This window comes from Symphalangus syndactylus, chromosome 2, assembly GCF_028878055.3.
Source record: "Symphalangus syndactylus isolate Jambi chromosome 2, NHGRI_mSymSyn1-v2.1_pri, whole genome shotgun sequence".
Classification (NCBI taxonomy): domain Eukaryota; kingdom Metazoa; phylum Chordata; class Mammalia; order Primates; family Hylobatidae; genus Symphalangus; species Symphalangus syndactylus.
Genome location: NC_072424.2, coordinates 75,000,691 through 75,023,059, shown reverse-complemented (window position 1 = coordinate 75,023,059; position 22,369 = coordinate 75,000,691). Strand labels below are relative to the sequence as shown.

General features: G+C 35.0%; 1 protein-coding gene across 8 annotated transcripts in view; it reads left to right on the top strand.

The window, feature by feature from the left end:
* The window catches only part of MMS22L (MMS22 like, DNA repair protein), a 145,275-nt gene that overhangs the window by 106,265 nt on the left and 16,641 nt on the right, over nt 1-22,369 (top strand). For 7 of the 8 annotated variants that reach the window (XM_055259314.2, XM_055259304.2, XM_055259343.2 and 4 more), the window contains 4 exons: nt 4,842-5,001; nt 9,821-9,990; nt 12,614-12,825; nt 16,240-16,403. In XM_055259314.2, the coding sequence (XP_055115289.2) occupies nt 4,842-5,001; nt 9,821-9,990; nt 12,614-12,825; nt 16,240-16,403 (706 nt within the window). Of the gene's footprint in view, nt 1-4,841; nt 5,002-9,820; nt 9,991-12,613; nt 12,826-16,239; nt 16,404-22,369 lie in introns of those variants that run through there. The other variant, XR_010116298.1, reaches the window with a different exon arrangement.

Here is a 22,369-nt window from a genome sequence, read left to right as displayed (position 1 = left end):
CCCACCTTAGTGTTTATCACCCTGTAGCGAACAGTGTAGGCATAAGCACCATCTACTTCATATGATAGTATAGTTGCAGCGTTAAGATCCAATCCATTTGTTTTGTTTCCATAATAGACAGTACCATTCAAAATTTTATTTTTAATTATTAATTTTACAGAAATTTATCTATGTGAGAGTATTTGTTTTACAAACCTAGTTGAAGTTGTTAATGTGTTTGGATTAGTGTCTTTTGTAAGCTATTAATTGTAAAAGTTGGTTTATTTTCCGACAGAGTAGTTGGTATTAGCTGCAGTGAAAATAATTAAAATCAATAAGCTCTTTCCATAAGTGTTAATTCTTCCATTGGTTTCTATTAAGTTAAAGTACAATTGTACGACAATTAGAGATGTCATGCAGTCTCTAAAAATATTTGATAATAGTAAATGCAGATGTAAAATACACATTCCATTTGGACCCTTATTTAGTTGTTGATTGGATCTGAACCTGCAATTAAATGCCTGTGGTGTGCTAGGAGCTATAATGGATCAGAAATGGAGCTAGAAATCAAGTTCTTCATTGATAGTTTTCATCTAGCCCAAATTACTTGTTCTTTCACCACTAAGAAAATGAGTTTTTTGCTGAATGCTAGATAATATTATGCTAGAACTTCGTAGGGATTTGAAAAACCAAAATAAGTAGTTCTTTATCTCAGGTAGCCTTTACTTCTCTGTGTATACAAGACATACACAAAGACTAAAATAGTAACACAAGGCATTATATGCTGAGTACCAGGTGGTTGACAGATCAATCAGTAGGTAAAGAATTTAAAGCATTTTGGTATAAGAAGTTTGGATTTTATCCTGTGAAGAGTGTGAAGGCTTTGTAAGTTTTTAAGTAGATATGATTTGGTTAAATAATTTTTTTAATGAAAATAAGTAACAATAGTTTAACTTAAAGTTGCAGAGAACTATTGGCCAAAAACTAGTGAGGTTTAGAAGGAATCAAAGATTGAATGGTTGTGGGATTTCTGAATGGATATGAAATAAATGCTGTGTTTGACTAAAAGAGTGATGATACCTTAAGGAGAAATAGGAACATCATGATTTAGGGTGACAGAGAAGTAGGTGAGGAATTCAGTTTTAAATTTACTCATTTTTAAGTTGTGTCAGGTCTCCCCAAGATTATCCCTCGGTTCTGTGATTCATAGGACTTAGCATATAGTTGTATTCACAGCTATGACTTATTAACAGAGGGATACAAAGCATAATCAGCAAAAGGAAAAGATGCATGAGGAAAAGTCTGAAGAAACCAGGCACAGCTTCCAAGATTCTTTTCCCAGTGAAATTATACAGGATATGCTTAATTCTTTCAGCAAGGAATTGTGACAAGACATGTGAAACACTACCTGCCAGGGAAGTTCCTTAGTGACTCAGTGCCCATGGTTATTATTGGGGACTGGTCACGTATGCCCTCTTTGCCTCATACTTAGAGAATTCCAGTTCCAGAAGGAAAGCAGGTATTCAGCATAAACCATGTTGTTTGCATAGACGAGTTTAGGATCAAGGAATTGTAGGAAGCTTTTCAAAATCTAAGACCCCAAATACCAGCCAAGAGCCAACTTTGCAAGCAGGACATTTTAAGAGTAGCAGCCTTGGGTCTGCTGTATTAACTCTTTTCTGCACAGAAATGATAGTATGACATCTAAGTTACTATTATCAAGGTACTGAGAAATGCATGTTTTTTAGGCTAGGGAGGTTAAGCCTAAGCATAGAGAAATATTGAGAAGTCTAAGGCACTGGTGTTCAAAAGTGTAGTCCATAGACCCCTGGGAATTACTGATACCACCTGCTCAAAACTGTATTAATATTTGCACAAATAGTGTAAAATCTTTTACATGAATCAACACTGTGGCCCAAGATTATACTAGTATTCATTATAATTCATACTGCCATGCATTTACAGAAGAAAAAGCCAGTTTCACTTAAGAATATCTTTAACGAAGCAGTAAAATTATTTATTTTATTACGTTTTGACTCTTGAGTACATGTACTTTCAGTATTCTGTGAATGACAATGCAAAGTGCACTTAAAGTACTTTTGCTGCATACCAAAGCAATGTGGTTGTCTAAATGAAAAGCACTTGTGTGATTATTTGAGTTGCAAGCTGAACTGACTGCTTTTATCTTAAAAGAACAACTGACGAAAGTATGGTTATTCAGACTTGGCTATTTGGCAGACATTTTCTCAAAAAATGAATGAAGTGAGCCTGTCACTTCAAAGCAAACAACTGACAGTATTTGTTGCTAATAATATAATTCAAGCTTTCAAGAAAATTAGAATTTTGAGAAACTTGTATTTGTCATTGTGATCTTGAGAGCTTCCCGATACTTATTTTCTGATGAGAATGGTGGTGGTATTAGCAGGTGTGATTTTTTTTCTTGATATAAATAATGAAGTGTGTCAACATTGAGAAGCTGTGTAACTCAGTGAACCACAATTTTCCAAATGACAAATACAGGCTTTTTAAAAAGCATTCATGAATGTAAAAGATTCACTCAAAATACAGGATAGACCAATGGCTTTTAATTTAACAGAGTATAAAATGTTCATTGACATGGTTTCAGACTCCATGGTTTAGTTACAACTAATCTGTAGGAAATACCACTTGTCAAGTTTTGGTATAATAGCAAAGAGGAATTCTCATGGTTATGTGAAAAATCTTTCAAAATATTTCTTATTCTTCCAGCCACATATATTTTTGAAGCTGTATTTTCTTCATCTGCAGCATACCACAATAAATCATGCAGGAGCAGATATAAGAATCGAGCTGTCTTTTTATTAAGTTGGACATAAAAGAGATTTGTGAAAATGTTAAAAAATACTACTTTTCTCACTAAATTTGTTTTTTGTTTGGAAAATAGTCTTTCACTAAAATATGTTACTTAACATGTAATGTTCATTATTTTTCAATGAATTAGTAAATAAAATTTTCTAATATCATAAATATCAATAGATATAACCCAAATAATGAAAAGCTCTTCAAGATCCTCCAATTTTAAGTGTGCAAAAGGGAACAGAGACCAAAGAGTTCGAGAACGTCTAGTCAAGGGAAAGAAGTGTAGAAAACAAACGGAAGAGAGCTAAATAGAGAGGAAGGGGATTAGTCAAGTATATCTCTTGTTCTTATCTGCTAATCTCACAGTCACTCATTTAGGTTCACTGACTTTCTTACCTTTTTTTTCATTTCACATTTTATTGTCTACATGTCCAACTTTAATGTCACCATGGATAACTTCTATTAAGCTTTCATTTCAAAGCTTCTGTAATACTCTTTCAGTCTTTCAGTGAAAGAAGTAGTCTTTCACTTGTGCCCCACTTCATCCACCCACTTCCATGACTAAACCCGAAGCAGTGGAATCTCTTGGAGCATCTGAAAGCTCGTTGACTACCATCATCTGTCCTTCCAGCTCATGAGTGACCACATTGTGAACTTCCCCTCCCTGTTATCCCAGTACAACATTCTCCCAAGGCCTCACTTCCTTCCCTATTCACCGTAATTAGACCCCTTGGGGCCTTACTTCAGCTACTCTTACCAACATTCTCACAATCTTGGATCTTTTTTCTTTTGGTCACACCTACAAACCCTCAACCTTGGCTCAGTGCAACCACCTATTCTCTTTCCTTTGTCTTACATGCTGAGTGCTGCAGAAGAAAAATCACAGAACTGTTTGTATTGGTGCCATTCATGGTCCAGTTTGGGTCATTGGAATTCATTATAAGTTCTAAAAAATGGTTTGAAAATTTTATTAGTTTACTTATACTTTTTTTTTTTTTTTTTGGGACAGTCTTGCTCTGTCGCCAGGCTGGAGTACAGTGGCACGATCTCGGCTCACTGCAACCTCCACCTCCTGGGTTCAAGCCATTCTCCTGCTTCAGCCTCCCGAGTAATTGTGACTACAGGCACACGCCACCATGCCCAGCTAATTTTTGTGTTTTTAGTAGAGTTGGGGTTTCACCATGTTGGCCAGGATGGTCTTGATCTCTTGACCTCGTGATCTGCCCACCTTGGCCTCCCAAACTGCTGGGATTACAGGCGTGAGCCACCGCACCCAGCCATTTTCCTTTAACTTTCTAATCCGTCTCTTAGCCAGTCTTCTCTTGATTCTTTTGTGACCTTTCACCCCTTGCTTATTCTAACCTTTCCTCAATTTATTCTCTCATTTATTTCCTTTTCTCTTCTCATGTCTCTGTTCTTCTCTTACTGATTCACCTCACATTTCTCTCTACCACCCTCCATTTTGCCATCTCTACCTTCTCTGCCCATCCTTTTTTTTCTTCTGAGAAGTTAAGCTGGCATCAGATGGCTCATAAAATTCTAGGAAGAAAAGTGAATTCATATCATAAAGCTGAACTTTTTAGAGGTTTTGCTTTTAAAAATTTGGCATTACTTGTAGGTCTTCCTCGTAGGGGAATTTGGGGATTTTGAATTCCTAGTAATCTACTGGGAAATATGGTGAGCCAACCTGTTTGGAAGTCGTGATGTGATTTAGTTACACGGTATGCGTACATAAGTTTCACGTTTTTTTCACTGATATTTTGCTAAGTCGGCCCTTCTATAAGTAGTTATTGGTGAGTTTTTAAAAATTTTTCCTTTAACCTTTATTTTAATAATAAAAGACAAGACTTAATTCTTTTTACTTGTATTTTAATTGCTATGAATATTGGAAGGTTACAAATGAAGGCTTAAATGTAAAGGGCTATGGGTGCGTGTGTAGAAAAAGAGAGAAAAATTATCTTTATGTTCTAAATCTTTATGGTATAAAACTTGGAAAGTTAAATAATGTTTTTCTTTATTTAAAGGCTGTTGGTGTAACTTACGGGAATCTCCAGACACTTTCTGATAAATCTGCCATGGTCACAAAGTCCTTGGAATACCTTGGTGAAGTATTAAAATATATTAAGCCTTATTTGGGAAAAAAAGTTTTCAGTGCAGGGCTGCAGCTGACTTATGGAATGATGGGTATGTATTCCTGACATTATTTTGCTAGTAACATTTCCTTAGGTTGAGCCTATACTATCATGATGGATAGGTATATATTGGCTAAATCACTACCCTCCATACAATCATAAGAGTAATCTGAAATACAGTGATTTAACTTAAAATAATTCATGTTGGCCTTCAAATCTATCTCTGTCTTGCTCTATCTCTTCAGTACTTTTGATTGTTTTAATATTAAAATTATGATCAATACAGAAAATATGCTAGCACCAATTGCTTTCAGTAGTCTGTCATGAGCCACATTTCAATACCTGAATAACTAGAATGGACCTTTTTAAAAAAAAAAACACTGATCTATTGTTAGAATTAAAAACATCAGAAAACTATCGCTTACATCTGTTTCTGTGCTCTGCTCTGTATGAAGGAGATAGGATTTAATACAGCACTAAAAATATTTATGCTTCAAATCTTGTTTCTCACAATATTCTTCTCTTTTCAAAAAGAAATCTTTTTCTGTGCCTGTTCTATAACAATGGAGTTTATCTTTCTTTAGGAAGTCAGTGATTAACATATCTTTTTTTACTAAAACCATGGTGCTAACCAAAACTAGGAATTGGATAAAGGTAAATGAGAAAGATTTCCTTAGAAGCTTTTATATAGAATTTAAGTTTTTTGTTTTTTTTCCTTTATTTCTCTGTGGTCAAAACCTTTTATCTGTTCCCTTTAATCTTATGAATGTATGAATAAGCCTGATTCGGGCTGTCTGAAACCTTTTATCTTTGTTGTAAAAGATAAAGGCGAATGTGAAAATGTGTAAATATAGAAGATGTAAATTATAGGAAAAGCTATAGCAATTCAGGCATCTTAATTTTAGAGAAAAATGTAAGTGAGAATTTATAAGTCTAATAGTAAAATACAAATTAATAAGTATATTGGCATTCATGCTTATAATTTATTAGTGTCTACAAAGTTTTCTGTTTCCAGATTTAGATTTTTGCCAAGATAAATGTCTGATATAGACGTGGGACAAAATTCTGCTTAGGAAAAATTGAAGACTTTCTTTGCTTTGCTGCCTTGTTGATTTTTGACTCCATGGCAGATGTGTATTCTTTTGTCTAGGTTTCAAAGACTAGGAAGAGTATATTGCTACAAGGCTGCCCATTTATTTGTTAGGAATTAGGATAGGTAACTTAATGATTTATTCATGTTAAAGGTTTAGAATAAAACAGAGAAAGGGCAAAGTATAAACTTTGGAGAGCTCCAAGGTGTTTTAAAATGCGTTGGGGTTGGGGTAGCATAACCATTTGAGGGAAGGAGTTAACCACTGAAACACTGTACTTTATCTACCTTGACAGTTCCTAACTGGGGACACCTCTGCTGTTCACTTACGAGATTGCAAGGCTGCTAGTGAAAGGCACAGAACTGTTGATGAAATCACGTTTCATATTAAGGAGAAGGCATCTGTGATCTTAATTGTAGCTCAGTTATTTCTGAAAAGGCATGGTGGATCCATCAACTTCTCTCCTCTGTAGATTTTGTTCTGTTTTGTTTTTCTCATTCTTCATATCTCATAGTTTTCTGTTTCCATGTATAAAGCTTTCAATCATCCCTGTCTCTTTGGCCATTCTTCCCCATTTTGCTTTGTAATTGAAATTTGAGTCATGACCCTTCGGTGCCAAGTGCAAATTTCCCCACTTTTCCCACATTCCCAAGTAGACTTGATCATCTCTCTCGTTGCACTTCATCTATCCTTTTCTTGTGATATGATATTATTTATAGTTTGCCATTTGTTACAATTACTTGTGTACTTGACATGCCCCCACCAAATTTCAAACTTGAAGTAGCCATCTCTTTTGAATTTTTTATTCTCATTGTCATGTATTTAGAACAAAAAAGAACAATTATTATGTATCAGGCGCTGGATTGAGAGTTAGGGATACATTAGTTAATGAGCTCCAAAGTAGGAGATAGTGTATACTATATAAATATTTCTAGAATTTAATAACTTTATTAATCTAGCAATAGTACATAATATATTTTTTAATGTTCTTTTTGTTTGTTGTTGTTTTTGAGACAGTCTCCCTCTGTCACCTATGCTGGAGTGCAGTGGTGTGATCTCAGCTCACTGCAACCTCTGCCTCTGGGTTCAAGCAATTCTCATGCCTCAGTCTCCTGAGTAGCTGGGACTGCAGATGTGCACCACCATGCCTGGCTAATTTTTGTATTTTTACTGCAGACAGGGTCTCACAATGTTACCGAGGCTGGTCTTGAACTCCTGAGCTCAAGCAGCCTGCCTGCCTCAGCCTCCCAAAGTGCTGGGATTACAGGTGTGAGCCACTGTATGCAGCCTTTAATGTTCTTAAATGAGCAAAATTACTTTCTAACTATAAAGATTTAAAAATGTATATTGTAGTGATCCCAATTTTTACGTAGGGTAGAAAATAGGCAAAATACATAGAGTAGAAAATACAGAGGATAGAAAATGAGTAAATACTCAAGAGCTTGTATAGTGTGGTTATCATTGAATGGGGAGATTGTATTAAATTTTTTTGTATTTTCAGTTTTATTTGTTAATAAATAATATATTTATAGCCAGGAAAAGAAGAAAAAAACTTAGGTTTTTACAAAGGTACTGTATGTATTTAAACCTTTCCCAGCTTTTTACTTTAAAAATCTTTTTATATTTCCATTTTGCATTTTTAATAACACACACACACAAATATTCATTGCTGAAACCTAAAAAGTAGGCATCTGATAGCAAGCAGTAAAACAAATATCTCCACCTTATATGAACTCCTAAAGCTTACAGTCTTCAGCAAAGTGTTTTAACCGTTGCAGAAAATGAAATACAGTAGTTTCCCCTTATTCACGGGGGATATGTTTCAATACCACTAGTGGATACCTGAAACCGCAAATAGTACCAATCCTGTGTGTGCTGTGTTTTTGCCTATACATACATACTTATGATAAGGTTTAATTCATAAATAAGGCACAATAAGAGTTTAACATAATAACTAATAATAGTATTAATAGAACAGTTGTGACAATAGACTATAATAAAAGTTATGTGAACTTTGTGTCTCTCTCTGACTGCCTTCCCCAACCCCTCGTCAAAATATCTTATTGGTATCCTATACCACGGGCAACTAAACTATACCACATTGCACCCTGTATCACCGGTAACTAAACTATACCACGTGGTACCCTGTACCACGGGTAACTAAAACTGTAGAAAGTGAAACATACCTGTATGACACCTGAGAGTAATAGGAATCATTTCATATGCCAGTGATAGCAGTTTCCCTTACGGGTATATTAATGTTATTAGAATATATGTTCTTCTTATATTGCTGTCATACTGAAATTTTCTACCAACTGAAGAAATGAGGAGCAAGCCAGCATTATTTAAAACTTTGCTAAGTGAACATTATGTTTCTTTATGATTGATTATTGTACTTCCTTTTGTAACAAAAGATGAATGTTGCTGTTTGTTCTTAGAAGTGATAATTGTTTGAGTTTTTTTCTTTAATATCAGTATACTTTTCCATAAGCATATTTTGGTTTTCCTTCAGAGCTTAAATGTTAAACTTTTTATTTGATGGAAATGAGTTTGAATTTTATCGTTTTTGCTTTCTAGGATGGAATAAAATATAAAAGTTTATGCAGTAGATGTACCATTGTGCTTTTTGGATAAGCACTTAATCTGTTTTTAAATTCATTTTTCAGTAAGGAGACTTCAATAACAATAATATATCCTAATGGGAATTATATATCTGCTCTTAATTACTTTATTAAACAAAGGATGCTTATTTGTTAAGCTTTATTATCATCAGATGTGGCAATTAACAGACTTCTAGCACCAAGGAAGCCATAATATATTTCAAGTAACAAAGAAATCTGTTTCTCTTCATTCAGAATTAAAATTTTGTTTGTTTATATTAAATAATGGAAAGGTGTAAAAACTGAAGTTCATGGAGGTTGACTGAAGTTCATGGAGGTTAAGTGATTAGCTTATAGCTAATCCTGCTTTCCCTATATTAACAATTAAATTTAATTATACTTCTGTTGCAAACTGGATTGAAGCCACCTATAAAATTAGATGTAAGATTAAAATAAGAAGAAATAGGGGTGCCAAAAAATAAATGTAGAGTTTCATGATGAGGCCCAGGGAAAATTAGTATGCATATAAAACCATAATGCATAATCCTACAGTATTCTTTAAAAGGTGGATTGTTAATTTGCATCTGGCCATCCTAGCAACTCAGAGGGAAAGCAAAAAGGGAAATCTGAATAATTTCAACATTCAGCCAATGTAGTCACATAATGTATAAATATATTCCACTGTATGCGTGAGTGTAAATAGGTTGAATAGCCCTTGTCTAAAATTCTTGGGACTAGAAGTATTTTGGAGTTCAGATTTTTTTGGATTTTGGAATACTTGCAGTATACCAACCAGTTGAGCACCCCTAATCCAGCAGTGTGAAATTTGAAATGTTCTAATGAGCATTTCTTTTGATCATCATGTTGGCACTCACAAAGTTTTGGATTTTAGAGCATTTCAGATTTTATATTTTCAGATTAGGGATACTTAACCTGTGTATATATTAAATGCCAGTTGCTCGGAAAATGTACGTTTTCCTTGGCCCAGAACTCTACGAAAAATTTGTCTCTTTAGTGAAATATATGAATTGTCATAAGTATTTGTTACTTATACTATATGTCTCTTCCTATTCCCTACTTTAATTTGGTCCCATGTGCTTTCAATGCAAATTTTTAAATTAAGTGACAAAGAGTTCTGGTCAGATGATAACAACATGCTGTTACTTCTCTTCTTTGTTAGGAATTCTTGTGAAATCATGGGCACAAATCTTTGCCACCTCTAAAGCCCAAAAATTACTATTCCGGATCATAGATTGTTTACTGTTGCCACATACAGTATTACAGCAAGAGAAGGAACTGCCTGCACCTATGTTGTCAGCAATTCAGAAAAGTCTTCCTTTGTATCTCCAGGTATAGTATGTGTGGTTGCTTAAAAGTTTAAAAAAATATATTGAAACTTTGCCTTAAAAACACAGTTTACTAAATGCAGATTTAAAAACTGTACATTATATTCTCAAGTGCTTGTGTGGCACATTTATTGAACATATTTTAAGTTGCTTTTATGTTTGGCTTTGGAAACAAAAATGAAAAAGCAGAGGAGCTTAAAGTTGAGAGAGGAGGTAGATGAGCACAGACACTTATGGTAGTGTGCTCAGTATTTTTTTTTTTCAGACCTCATCTATCAGTCAGACTACGGGTGAGGAGATACAAGAGAATACACTGTAGAGGACATCAGAGGTAAAAGAGCAAAATGGGTAGGAGCTGGAGGGCTTTTCATTTCAGAGGGAGCAACATGTACAAGGGCATGAGCTTTAAGAAAATATGGCACACTGAGAAAAATCAAATGGTTCTGTTGTGGCTGGAGATTCAGCCATGTAATGGAGGGCTTTATATTCCATCCTAAGAAGTTTGGACTTACTCTTTTACATGGGGACCTGATGAATTTGGAGCAGAGAAGTAGAAGTGACATAATGATATTTACATTTTAGAAAGGTGATTCTGGTGGCAATATGTAAGATAGTTGGTATGGAGGTTTTTGGAAAGCAGTGGTAACTAGTTCATTGTAATAATCCACATATTGTCAGAAGGTTTTGACCTAAGGCGGTGGGAATAAAACCCGTAACAGCAGATTTCAAAAACATTTGGGAGCTGTGATTAAGAGTACTTGCTAAGTGAGTGTTGTGGAGGAACTCAAAGAAGTAAAATACTTCCTAGATTCCAGAGTGGCTATCTGCGTAGATAGTAGTTCTACTTACTAACGTGGGAAATCCTGGAGATGTCGGGATGAAGGTAAGGATTGGTTTCTGAGCAGCTTTAGTTTGAGGTAGGCAGTTGGAAATATTGATCTGCCTGCCGTTCAGGAAAGGATGAGGCTGGAGGTGTACTTTATTATTCATTAGTGTCTGATATTAAAGATAAGTGCTTCTTAATTTGAGGTCCAACAAGGGAAGCTGAGGAGGAAAGGGAAAATGGATTTTGATTACGTAACAATCTCGTCAAAGATGTATTTCTTAACAGAGTTTTAAGATTTCTGAGAAGTTTTAAATTTTCCCTCTAATTTTTATTCATAATAGCATTTAAAATGAAGTTTAGTGTGTTATCTAGCAGAATGATAAAAAGGGGAGGCAGCCACACCACAGCCTGAACCGCCAATCCCACAGAGGGAGAGATGAATAGAGGGGAGTGGTGAGCAGCAGGAGAGTCTGGAATATTTCTTCCATGTGGTCCTCTTAAACCCAGTCCATTTAATAAGAATTCTCATAAGCTTCGTAAGTGGTGAATTTAAAAGTTTGGTGTATTATCTGTTTGGCAGAACTAGAGCTATGTCTTTAATTTCTTCATGGTACCCAGCTCTCCTCTTCGGAATTTTCAGAAAATATTCATTTATTACTTCATCTTCTTCTAATTTAATGTGCTTTTCCTTAAACCATTCAAGAAACAGAGTTGGTGGTGGCGCATGGGTTGGGGGGGCGGGTTCACTGTTTGATTTTTTTCAGTTGTTTATTTGGTACAGTTTTAACAGCTGTATGCTATTTTTCATTACAAATAAGCTTTCAGAATTTCTTATTGGGTAAATACCCGTTTACAACTAAAATGGAGACTTCAAACATTTTAAATTATTTATCTTGGAAAACACATTGTGAATCACCAAGTACCAAATTAAGAGTTAACTTTTAGAATATAATGTATTGCTGTGTTGGTGATTATCTATATTTAGTAGCATTTAATATTTACTAATACTAGCAGAAAACATTATTTTCTCTCAGAGTATTGGTTTAATTGTTTAAGTATTAAATACTGTAATATATATGAAAGTATTTTGTTAACTGCTATACAAATGGAAGAGATTAAATAGACGTGCAACCAGATATCAAGAGTTCTGTGTGACTGTATTAAACTCTTCACTTTTCTAAACGTTAGTTATCCTAGATGTAAAATGGAGATACAGTATTACTAACTCAATGGTTCTTTGAGAAATTTAAATGAAATAGTGAATATAAAGCACACAGCACAGTGCTTGTTATAGGAAAACTAAGTAAATTGTTATTCTGAGTCTTAATTTCCATATTCTTCACTCTTTGTTACTACTTTAAAAAAATTATCAGATTTTTAGCATGGAAGACTTTTAGGAAAAATTGTGTAGCCTTAGACAAAATAACCAGTACCTGAAAAAAATGACCTAAAGATGTTTTATAACTTTGTAAGTACATATAAATGTAGTTGATGAGCAAGATGTTCAAGTGTTCTGATGATTAGAGGAAAAGAATCTGTCTTTGTCTTCCTACTCTTCTCTCCTGCTTCCTTTGTCCATACCTCAAAGACATACATGCTTAGATACCATATCATATGTATTGCCCAGGCTTAACTCCTTGTAATTCATATGTACATTATCTATTGATTACGTGAGGTATCCTTTTTGATTTTTATATTCTGATATGATTATTAATGCTGGGGACTTAGTTAGTGAGTTTCTAAATATTGTTTGTTCTTTGAAACTTTACCTCTTAGTATTTCTTACTTTTTTTCCTCGTAGGGCATGTGTATCGTGTGTTGTCAATCTCAAAATCCGAATACCTATTTGAATCAATTGCTAGGGAATGTTATTGAGCAGTATATTGGGCGATTTCTTCCAGCTTCACCATATGTTTCAGATCTTGGACAACATCCTGTTTTGTTGGCAGTGAGAAACACAGCCACTATTCCACCAATATCATCTCTAAAGAAATGCATTGTACAAGTCATAAGGTACATCTAAATATTAAATATAGGTGGTATGTACAAATTATTAAGCTCTATTAACAAGTGATAAAGTGGCATTTCAAACATATTGGCAACCCTTAGGGTACTAGTAGTTCAGAAGCTTTTTTTTTTTTTTCCTGAGAAGCATTATCTAAGAATTTATTAAAATGACATTTGCTTATGGCAGCCTAAGACAATGCTCTTTAAATTCCTTCTCTTTTCTCTATGTAGCTATTACCTTCCTTATATATATCCTAAAGGTATATTTTTGCTTTTTAGTTTTTCATCAGATAAAAAGTATTTGTATTTTATACTGTATAAAACACAGTAATTATATTTGGCTGGGTGTGGTGGCTCACAGCTATAATCCCAGCCCTTTAGGAGGCAGAGGTGGGTGGATCACTAAGGTCAGGAGTTCGAGACCAGCCTGGCCAACATGGTGAAACCCAGTCTGTACTAAAAATACAAAAAAATTAGTTGGACATGGTAGCAGATGGCTCTAATCCCAGCTACTCAGGAGGCTGAGGCAGGAGAATTGCTTGAATCTGGGAGGCGGAGGTTGCAGTAAGCTGACATTGCGCCACTGCACTCTCGCCTGGGTGACAGAGCGAGACACCATCTCAAAAAAATAAAATACAGTAATTATATTTTATAAAGATAATTAAGTGAAAAAAATGAATGCTAATATTGGAAATGAAGCACTCTGAAGTCTTATTTTGTTAGTTTAGTCTTAACTCAGTTTTATTAAGCAAATGAAAAACAAAACTTCTTAAATATTCTACTAACTCCATATCCTTTAACTTTAACATTAGAAAGTTCAGTAATAGGCCAGGCGCGGTGGCTCAAGCCTGTAATCCTAGCACTTTGGGAGGCCGAGGTGGGCGGATCACGAGGTCAGGAGTTCGAGACCATCCTGGCCAACATAGTGAAACCCTGTCTCTACTAAAAATACAAAAAAATTAGCAGGGCGTGGTGGCAGGCGCCTGTAGTCCCAGCTACTCGGGAGGCTGAGGCAGGAGAATGGCGTGAACCCGGGAGGCGGAGCTTGCAGTGAGCCGAGATGGTGCCACTGCACTCCAGCCTGGGGGACAAAGCCAGACTCTGACTCAAAAAAAAAAACAGTAATAAAAAATGTTTTGTCATTGTCTTCATGTAGTATTTATTTTTATATGAAATTAGTTTTTAAACTTTAAGATGCTATGGTGATATATGTTATTCTTATCTAGTATTAGTTTTCTGTGTTTTTTAATGACCCAGTAATATCTGTTACCTCTCATAGAATTCCATGCCTAAAATCTGTCTCCCCTCTCACTTTTTGAGTTCTTAGTGTCCTGTTACTCAGGTTTAGAAGCTTTATCTTCTTTGCTTCCTTTCCTTGCCCATCCTTTGGCAATCCTGTCCTCCTTTTCCTGTTTCTCTTCCCTTAGTACATTATACCTAGACTATTGTCAGAATCTCCTAACTGCTGTCTGCATCTCTAGTCTTTTCTTCTAGTCCACCCTAAACAATGCCCCCAGATTACTTTTCCTAAAATACTCTTTCATTATGAAACTTCCCTGCCATTAAACCTGCAATATCTTTTTTGTCTGTGAAATAAATTTCATGCTCCTTAGCTCTCTGCGATCCATCACTTAACGTTTCCAAATGTATTACATATGGTGTCATACAACCCCTAATAAGATTCATATTGCCCCTCCAAAATGCCTTATACCTCCCTATGTCACAGCTTTCGTTCAAATTGCTTTCTCCATTAAAATGTCATTTTTTGGGCTAAATCCCACCTATCCTTTATAAAACCTACACCTGATATGTCAGTGTACCATGTATGTTTCCTTTTTTGAAATAATATGCCCTGTACAGCTCAATTTGCAGAATTATGATAGTTTTGCCTTACTTGTATCTGAATTTCCAACAGGATTATAGTAACTTAACACAGTGTTTGAGATATTGCATAAGTAATTTTAGTACAAACTAAATGACAGATGCAGAAGTGAAATTGAATCTGTAAAACCGTTTAAAACCCCAGTGTTTAGGATCCCAGGATTAGTTGACTTTCCTATTTACTTAACACACAGTGAAAATGTTTTTCTCGTGGTTTATAGTTGAAGGCTTTTTCTTTTAATACTCAAAAAAGATACAGAGATTGCTTTCTATGACTTCTTCCATGCCATGCTTCTCTATTCCTGCACTCCCTCTTCTGAGTTAGGGCTCTTTCCTCTGAATTCCTGAGAATTCTGTGCTTATCTTTGTCAAAAGCACCATTATGCTATATTACAATTGTCTTTTTCTTTTTCTCATTTAACTTCTCCACTAAGTGGTGGGCCTCTTGCTTTCAGAGACCATATTTTATTCAATTCTATATTCTTGTTCTTAGACATGTACCTGGCATTCCACTAGTGCCCAATATATGTTTGTTCTAGGCATTAGGAATTCAGCAGTAAACAAAATTAGACAAAACCTCAAAGAATGAATTTTCTAATATGTAGTATTTGTTGGAAGTCACTGTAGGGAATAGAAATAATTACTAAGACATAGTTCCTGTCCTTAAGTTTATAATACTTAGTGGTTTCTATTTCTTATGGTTATTATTACTTTGCAAATATATATATATATATATATATATATATATATATAATGGATGTCTAGTTTATATTTAGCTGTATTTGACAGATTTTCACATTGTCTAGACATTTGTAGAAACTAAGCAATTCCAACTTTTATTTATTCACTTAATAAATATATACTGAACACTTGTTATGAGCCTGGACCTGTTCTAAGAGGTGAGAATATACAAAGATGAGTCAAATTATTATCCTTATGGTCTCTCTTGAGTTCTAGTACTAAATTTTGTCTTGTCTTGAGAGATAATACTAAATCCTAAATTAGTTCTCTGAGTCTTTAACTTACTGGAGTAAGGAAGGAGATAAAGCTTTAATGTCCTATCTTATTCCTAGGACAGTCCTCTTTATTTGGAAAAATAAGACTCCTCCCAAGTCCTTAAATAAATAGATATGAAGAGAGAGTTCTTTATGCAAATTTGACATTAGAGAAAGTGTTGCGGCATTGAGGACCCAATAGAGGAGATCAGACTTGTATTAGAAAGGAAAAAAAAAACCCCACAAATTAACAGTTAGGCTTTCATTTGGATTTTGAGTTCATTTTAAAACAAGGTTGCTTTCAATTTAGTTTGTGACTATATTGTGCTTTGGCCCTCAGAGCACACCAAAAGAATATACAGTCAGTCATTGCTTCTAAAATCTTATGTTTGAAGATAGCATGGTAAAATATACATACTTTATATAAGTGCCACTGTATTAATTTGAGGGGTAAATTTTGCCAGTATCTTTAAATTATATGCCATTTGGTCTTGCTCTATTGAAGCTTTAAGCAGAGAATAAACAAAATTTTGCTTCTTTTCAGGAAATCCTATCTTGAGTATAAGGGGTCCTCACCTCCTCCTCGCTTAGCATCCATTCTGGCCTTCATCCTCCAACTCTTTAAGGAAACTAACACAGACATTTATGAAGTTGAACTACTCCTCCCTGGCATTTTAAAATGCTTGGTGTTAGTCAGTGAACCACAAGGTTAGTTTGTTTGTAAGCTTATTTTTGTTACCATTTTCTTTTCACAAGTTAAGAAACTACTGTTTCCCATCAATTTAATGGATAGTTACAAAATGTATGTGATTCTTTTATATCTGTTGATATGGGTTATGGTTAAAGAATAAACTCCAGCTAGCAGCTCAGATTAGGTATGATAAAATGGTTAAAAACTGAGATGTTTTGGTCCATTTTAGTTTTGGCTTTTTTTCTCCCCTTGAGGCATAGTTTATTTAAGGGTTACTTCCCTTGATTAGATTTGTTAACCTCTCAAAGAATATTTGTTCAATCTGACTTCACTATTAAAGGCAATTCGTTAAATATCAAGTAATGAGAGGTCATCATACTTTTTTTATTCAGGTTTTTGCTGGAATATCTAAGCTGATTTTTGAGGCAAACTAGTAGGGGTCCTTTGATTCTACTCCTTTTGTTTTCAGTCTCATCAGCCTTACTTCCAGTGATTGCTTTAAAATAACATTTATTGGCCTGGCATAATGGCTCACACCTGTAATCCCAGCACTTTGGGATAGAGCTCTTAGGTCAGAATAAATCTCAAGCACTGACCTCAAAGGAGCCTGAATTTGATTAGATTAGTCCTTAAAGCAATTTATGCCCCAGGGTATTACTAAAAACATTAAAACAATCACCCAGAATTAATTAGTGGAGCTTAACAGCTGAGTGTGATCAGGGAAAGGGACAGTCAAAGAGAGTCCTGCCAAAACCATTGTCTTCAAAGGGAGACTGTGGGCATACCTGAGGTTACATCACCTCAGGAGCAACATCTAAGGCAGTGAGAGGGCAAGAGGAGGAGTAGACCTCATTATTTAAAAAGCCCAATTTTCACCAAAAAATTACAGGACATGCAAAGAAACAGAAACGTACAATCCATATACTGAGAATAAAAGCAGGCAACAGGAACTGCCCGTGAGAGCAGTCAGATATTGTCTTTAACAGACAAAGACTTCAAAGTAACTATTATAAATATATTCATAGAACTAAAGAAATATGTGATAAATGAAGAAAAGGAAAGTGTGGTGGCAATAGGGAAAGAAATTTTATGAAAAGAACCAAATGGAAATTTTGCTGAGTTCAAAATTTCACCAGAGGGGCCCATTAGTGGATTAGAACTGGCAGAAGAAAGAATTAGCAAACTTGAAAATAGATCAATATAGATCATACAATCTAAAGCACAGAGGAAAAAAAAATGAAGGAAATGAACAGAGCTGTTGGGAAATGTGGAACACCATTAAGTGCACCGTATATACAACAGGTGAACCAGAAGAAGAGAGAAAGCCAAAAAAATTGAAAATAAAATATAATTTATAAAATTTTTTTGAGTTTATTCAAGAATATTAACTTATACATTCAGGAAGTTCCACTAACTCCAGGTAAGGTAAATGCAAAAAGATCCACAAACAGATACATTATAGTAAAGATGCCAAAAGCTAAAGGCAAAGAGAAAATCTTGGAAGTAGCCAGAGAAAAATGACTCATCCTCTACAAGAAACCCTGGTAAGATTAACAGCTGACTTCTCAGAGGAAACTGGGGGCCAGAGACAGTGGGATAGCATTCAGAGGAATTAAAGCAGGAGTGTAGAGGGGGAACTGTCAACCAAGAATCTTTTTTCAGCAAAGCTACCTTTCAAAACTGAAGGTGAAACAGACATTCTCAAATAAATTAAAACTGGGAGAATTTGTTGCTAACAGACCCACCTTTTAACAAAATGCTAAAGGAAGTTTTTCAGACTGAGACTGACCCCAGGCAGTAATTCGGATCCACATAACACACAAAAGAATTCTAGTAAAGATTATCATATAATTATTAAGACAGTATAAATGCACATTTTTTCCTTTATTCTCTTAACTGGTTTTAAAAAAGCATTTGTATAAAATAATATTGTTGGGCCTATAACATATAGAAATATAGTATTTTGCCAATAACAATAAAAAGGAGGTGGTGAGAGCAAAACAGTATTAGGCTAAGGAAAGGACTCCACATGGCAACTCAAATACCCAGGAATAAATGAAAAAACAAAAAAAAAACCAGAAACAATAAATAAGAAGGTTAATACAGGATGAGTATTCTGTATCCAAAATGCTTGGGAACAGAAGTGTTTTTTGTATATCAGATTCTTTTGGATTTTTGAATATTTGCATATATATTATGAGGTATCTTAGCAGGAGGACTCAAGTCTAGACATGAAATTCATTTATGTTTCATATACACCTTAAACTTGTAGCCTGAAGGTAATTTTTTACAATATTTATAAATAGTATATGCAGCCTGTCATATGAAGTCAGGTGTGGAATTTTCCACTTACGGCATCATGTCAGCTCAAATACTTTCAGATTTTGAAGCATTTGGAGTTTTGGATCTTTGGAATGCTGGACCTATATAGCAGAAGTTAAGATATGTATTTGCTGTTCTCTCTTTTCTTAGCTTCTTTGAAAGACATAAATTTATATAAAGTAAAAATTGTAACAGTATATTTTTAAGTTTTAACATTTGTAGATATTATATAATAAGTACAACAATACCACAAAAAGGGAGAGAAAGAAATAGAGCTATATAGTGCATAGGATTTATGTTTCTATATTTCACTATAATTAGTATAAATTTGAAGCTCTGATAAGGTATATATGGTTAGCTTAGAGTGACCACAAAGGAAATAGTTCAAAAATAATTAATAATTAAATGGGCTAAATGCCCCGATTAAAAGACACAGACTGGCAAATTGGATAAAGAGTCAAGATTCATCAATGTGCTGTATTCAAGAGACCCATCTCAACGTGCAAAGGCTCAAAATAAAGGGAGTAAGGAAGATTTACCAAGCAAATGGAAAGCAAAAAAAAAAAAAAAAAAAAATCAGGGGTTGCAATCCTTGTCTATGATAAAACAGACTTTAAACCAACAAAGATCAAAAGAGACAAGGCCATTATATAATGGTAAAGGGATCAATGCAGCAAGAAGAGCTAACTATCCTAAATATATATGCACCCAATACAGGAGCACCCAGATTAATAAAGCAAGTTCTTAGAGACCTACAAAGAGACTTAGACTCCCACACAATAATAATGGGAGACTTTAACACCCCACTGTCAATATTAGACAGATCAATGAGATAGAAAATTAACAAGGATATCCAGGACTTGAACTCAGCTCTGGACTAAGCAGACCTAATAGACATCTACAGAACTCTCCACCCCAGATCAACAGAATATACATTCTTGCCAGCACTACATCGCACTTATTCTAAAATTGACCACATAATTGGAAGTAAAACACTCCTCAGCAAATGTAAAAGAACAGAAATCACAACAAACTGTCTCTCAGACCACAGTGCAGTCCAATTAGAAGTCAAGATTAAGAAACTCACTCAAAACCACACATGGAAACTGAACAAGCTGCTCCCGAATAACTACTGGATAAATAACAAAATGAAGCCAGAAATAAAGATGTTCTTTGAAACCAGTGAGAACAAAGATACAACGTACCAGAATCTCTGGGACTTATTTAAAGCAGTGTGTAGAGGGAAATTTATAGCACTAAATGCCCACAAGAGAAAGCAGAAAGATCTAAAATTGACACCCTAACATCACAATTAAAAGAACTAGAGAAGCAAGAGCAAACAAATTCAAAAGCTAGCAGAAGACAAGAAATAACTAAAATCAGAGCAGAACTGAAGGAGATAGAGACACAAAAAAAACTTCAAAAAAATCAGTGAATCCAGGAGCTGGTTTTTTGAAAAGATCAACGAAATAGACCACTAGCCAGACTAATTAAGAAGAAAAGAGAGAAGAATCAAATAGATGCAATAAAAAATGATAAAGGGGTTATCACCACCAATCCCACAGAAATACAAACTACCATCAGAGAATACTATAACACCTCTACACAAATAAACTAAAAAATCTAGAAGAAATGGATAAATTCCTAGACACATACATCCTCCCAAGACTAAACCAGGAAGAAGTCAAATCTCTGAATAGACCAATAACAGGTACTGAAATTGAGGCAGTAATTAATAGCCTACCAAGCAAAAAAAGCCTAGGACCAGACAGATTCACAACTGATTTCTACCAGAGTTACAAAGAGGAACTGGAAACGTTCCTTCTGAAACTATTCCAATCAATAGAAAAAGAGAGGGAATCCTCCCTAATTCATTTTATGAGGCCAGCATCATCCTGATACTAAAACCTGGCAGAGACACAACAAAAAAAGAACATTTTAGGCCAATATCCCTGATGAACATCAATGCAAAAATCCTCAATAAAATACTGGCAAACCGAATCCAGCAGCACATCAAAAAGCTTATCCACCACGATCAAGTCGGCTTCATCCCTGGGATGCAAGGCTGGTTCAACATATGCAAATCAATAAACATAATCCATCACATAAACAGAACCAATGACAAAAACCACATGATTATCTCAATAGATGCAGAAAAGTCCTTTGACAAAATTCAACAGTACTTCATGCTAAAAACTCTCAATAAACTAGATATTGATGGAACATATCTTAAAATAATAGGAGCTATTTATGACAGACCCACAGCCAATATCATACTGAATGGACAAAAACCGGAAGCATTCCCTTTGAAAACCAGCACAAGACAAGGGTACCCTCTTTCATCACTCCTCTTCAACATAGTATTGGAAGTTCTGGCCAGGGCAGTCAGGCAAGAGAAAGCAATAAAGTGTATTCAGTTAGGAAAAGAGAAAGTCAAATTGTCTCTGTTTGCAGATGACATGATTGTATATTTAGGAAACCCCATCGTCTCAGTCCAAAATCTCCTTAAGCTGATAAGCCACTTCAGCAAAGTCTCAGAATACAAAATCAGTGTGCAAAAATCACAAGCATTCCTATACACTAATAACAAAGAGCCAAATCATGAGTGAACTCCCATTCACAATTGCTACAGAGAGAATAAAATACCTAGGTATCCAACTTACAAGGGATGTGAAGGACCTCCTCAAGGAGAACTACAAACCACTGCTCAACAAAATAAAAGAGGATACAAACAAATGGAAGAACATTCCATACTCATGGATAGGAGGAATCAATATCATGAAAATGGCTGTACTCCCCAAAGTATAGATTCAATGCTATTCCCATCAAGCTACCACTGACTTTCTTCACAGAATTGGAAAAAAAACTATTTTAAATTTCATATGGAACCAAAAAAAAGTGTGCATAGCCGAGATAATCCTAAGCAAAAAGAACAAAGCAGGAGGCTACTTTGTCACGCTACCTGACTTCAAACGATACTAGAAGGCTACAGTAATCAAAACAGCATGGTACTGGTACCAACACAGACATCTAGACCAATGGAACAGAGCAGAGGCCTCAGAAATAACATCACACATCTACAACCATCTGATCTTTGACAAACCTGACACAAGCAATGGGGAAGGGACTCCCTCTTTAATAAATGGTACTGGGAAAACTGGCTAGCCATATTCAGAAAACTGAAACTGGATCCATTCCTTACACCTTACACAAAGATTAACTCAAGATGGATTAAAGACTTAAACATAAGACCTAAAGCCATAAAAACCCTAGAATAAAATCTAGGCAGTATCATTCAGGACATGGGGATGGGCAAAGACTTCATGACTAAAACACCAAAAGTGATGGCAACAAAAGCCAAAGTATATAAATGGGATCGAATTAAACTAAAGAGCTTCTGCATAGCAAAAGAAACTATCAGCAGAGTGAACAGGCAACCTGTAGAATGAGAGAAAATTTTTGCAATCCATCTGACAAAGGGCTAATATCCAGAATCTACAAAGAACTTAAACAAATTTACAAGAAACAAACAACCCCATCAAAAAATGGGCAAAGGATATGACCAGACACTTCTCAAAAGAAGACATTTACGCCACCAACAAACATGAAAAAATGCTCATCATCACTGGTCATTAGAGAAATGCAAATCAAAACCACAGTG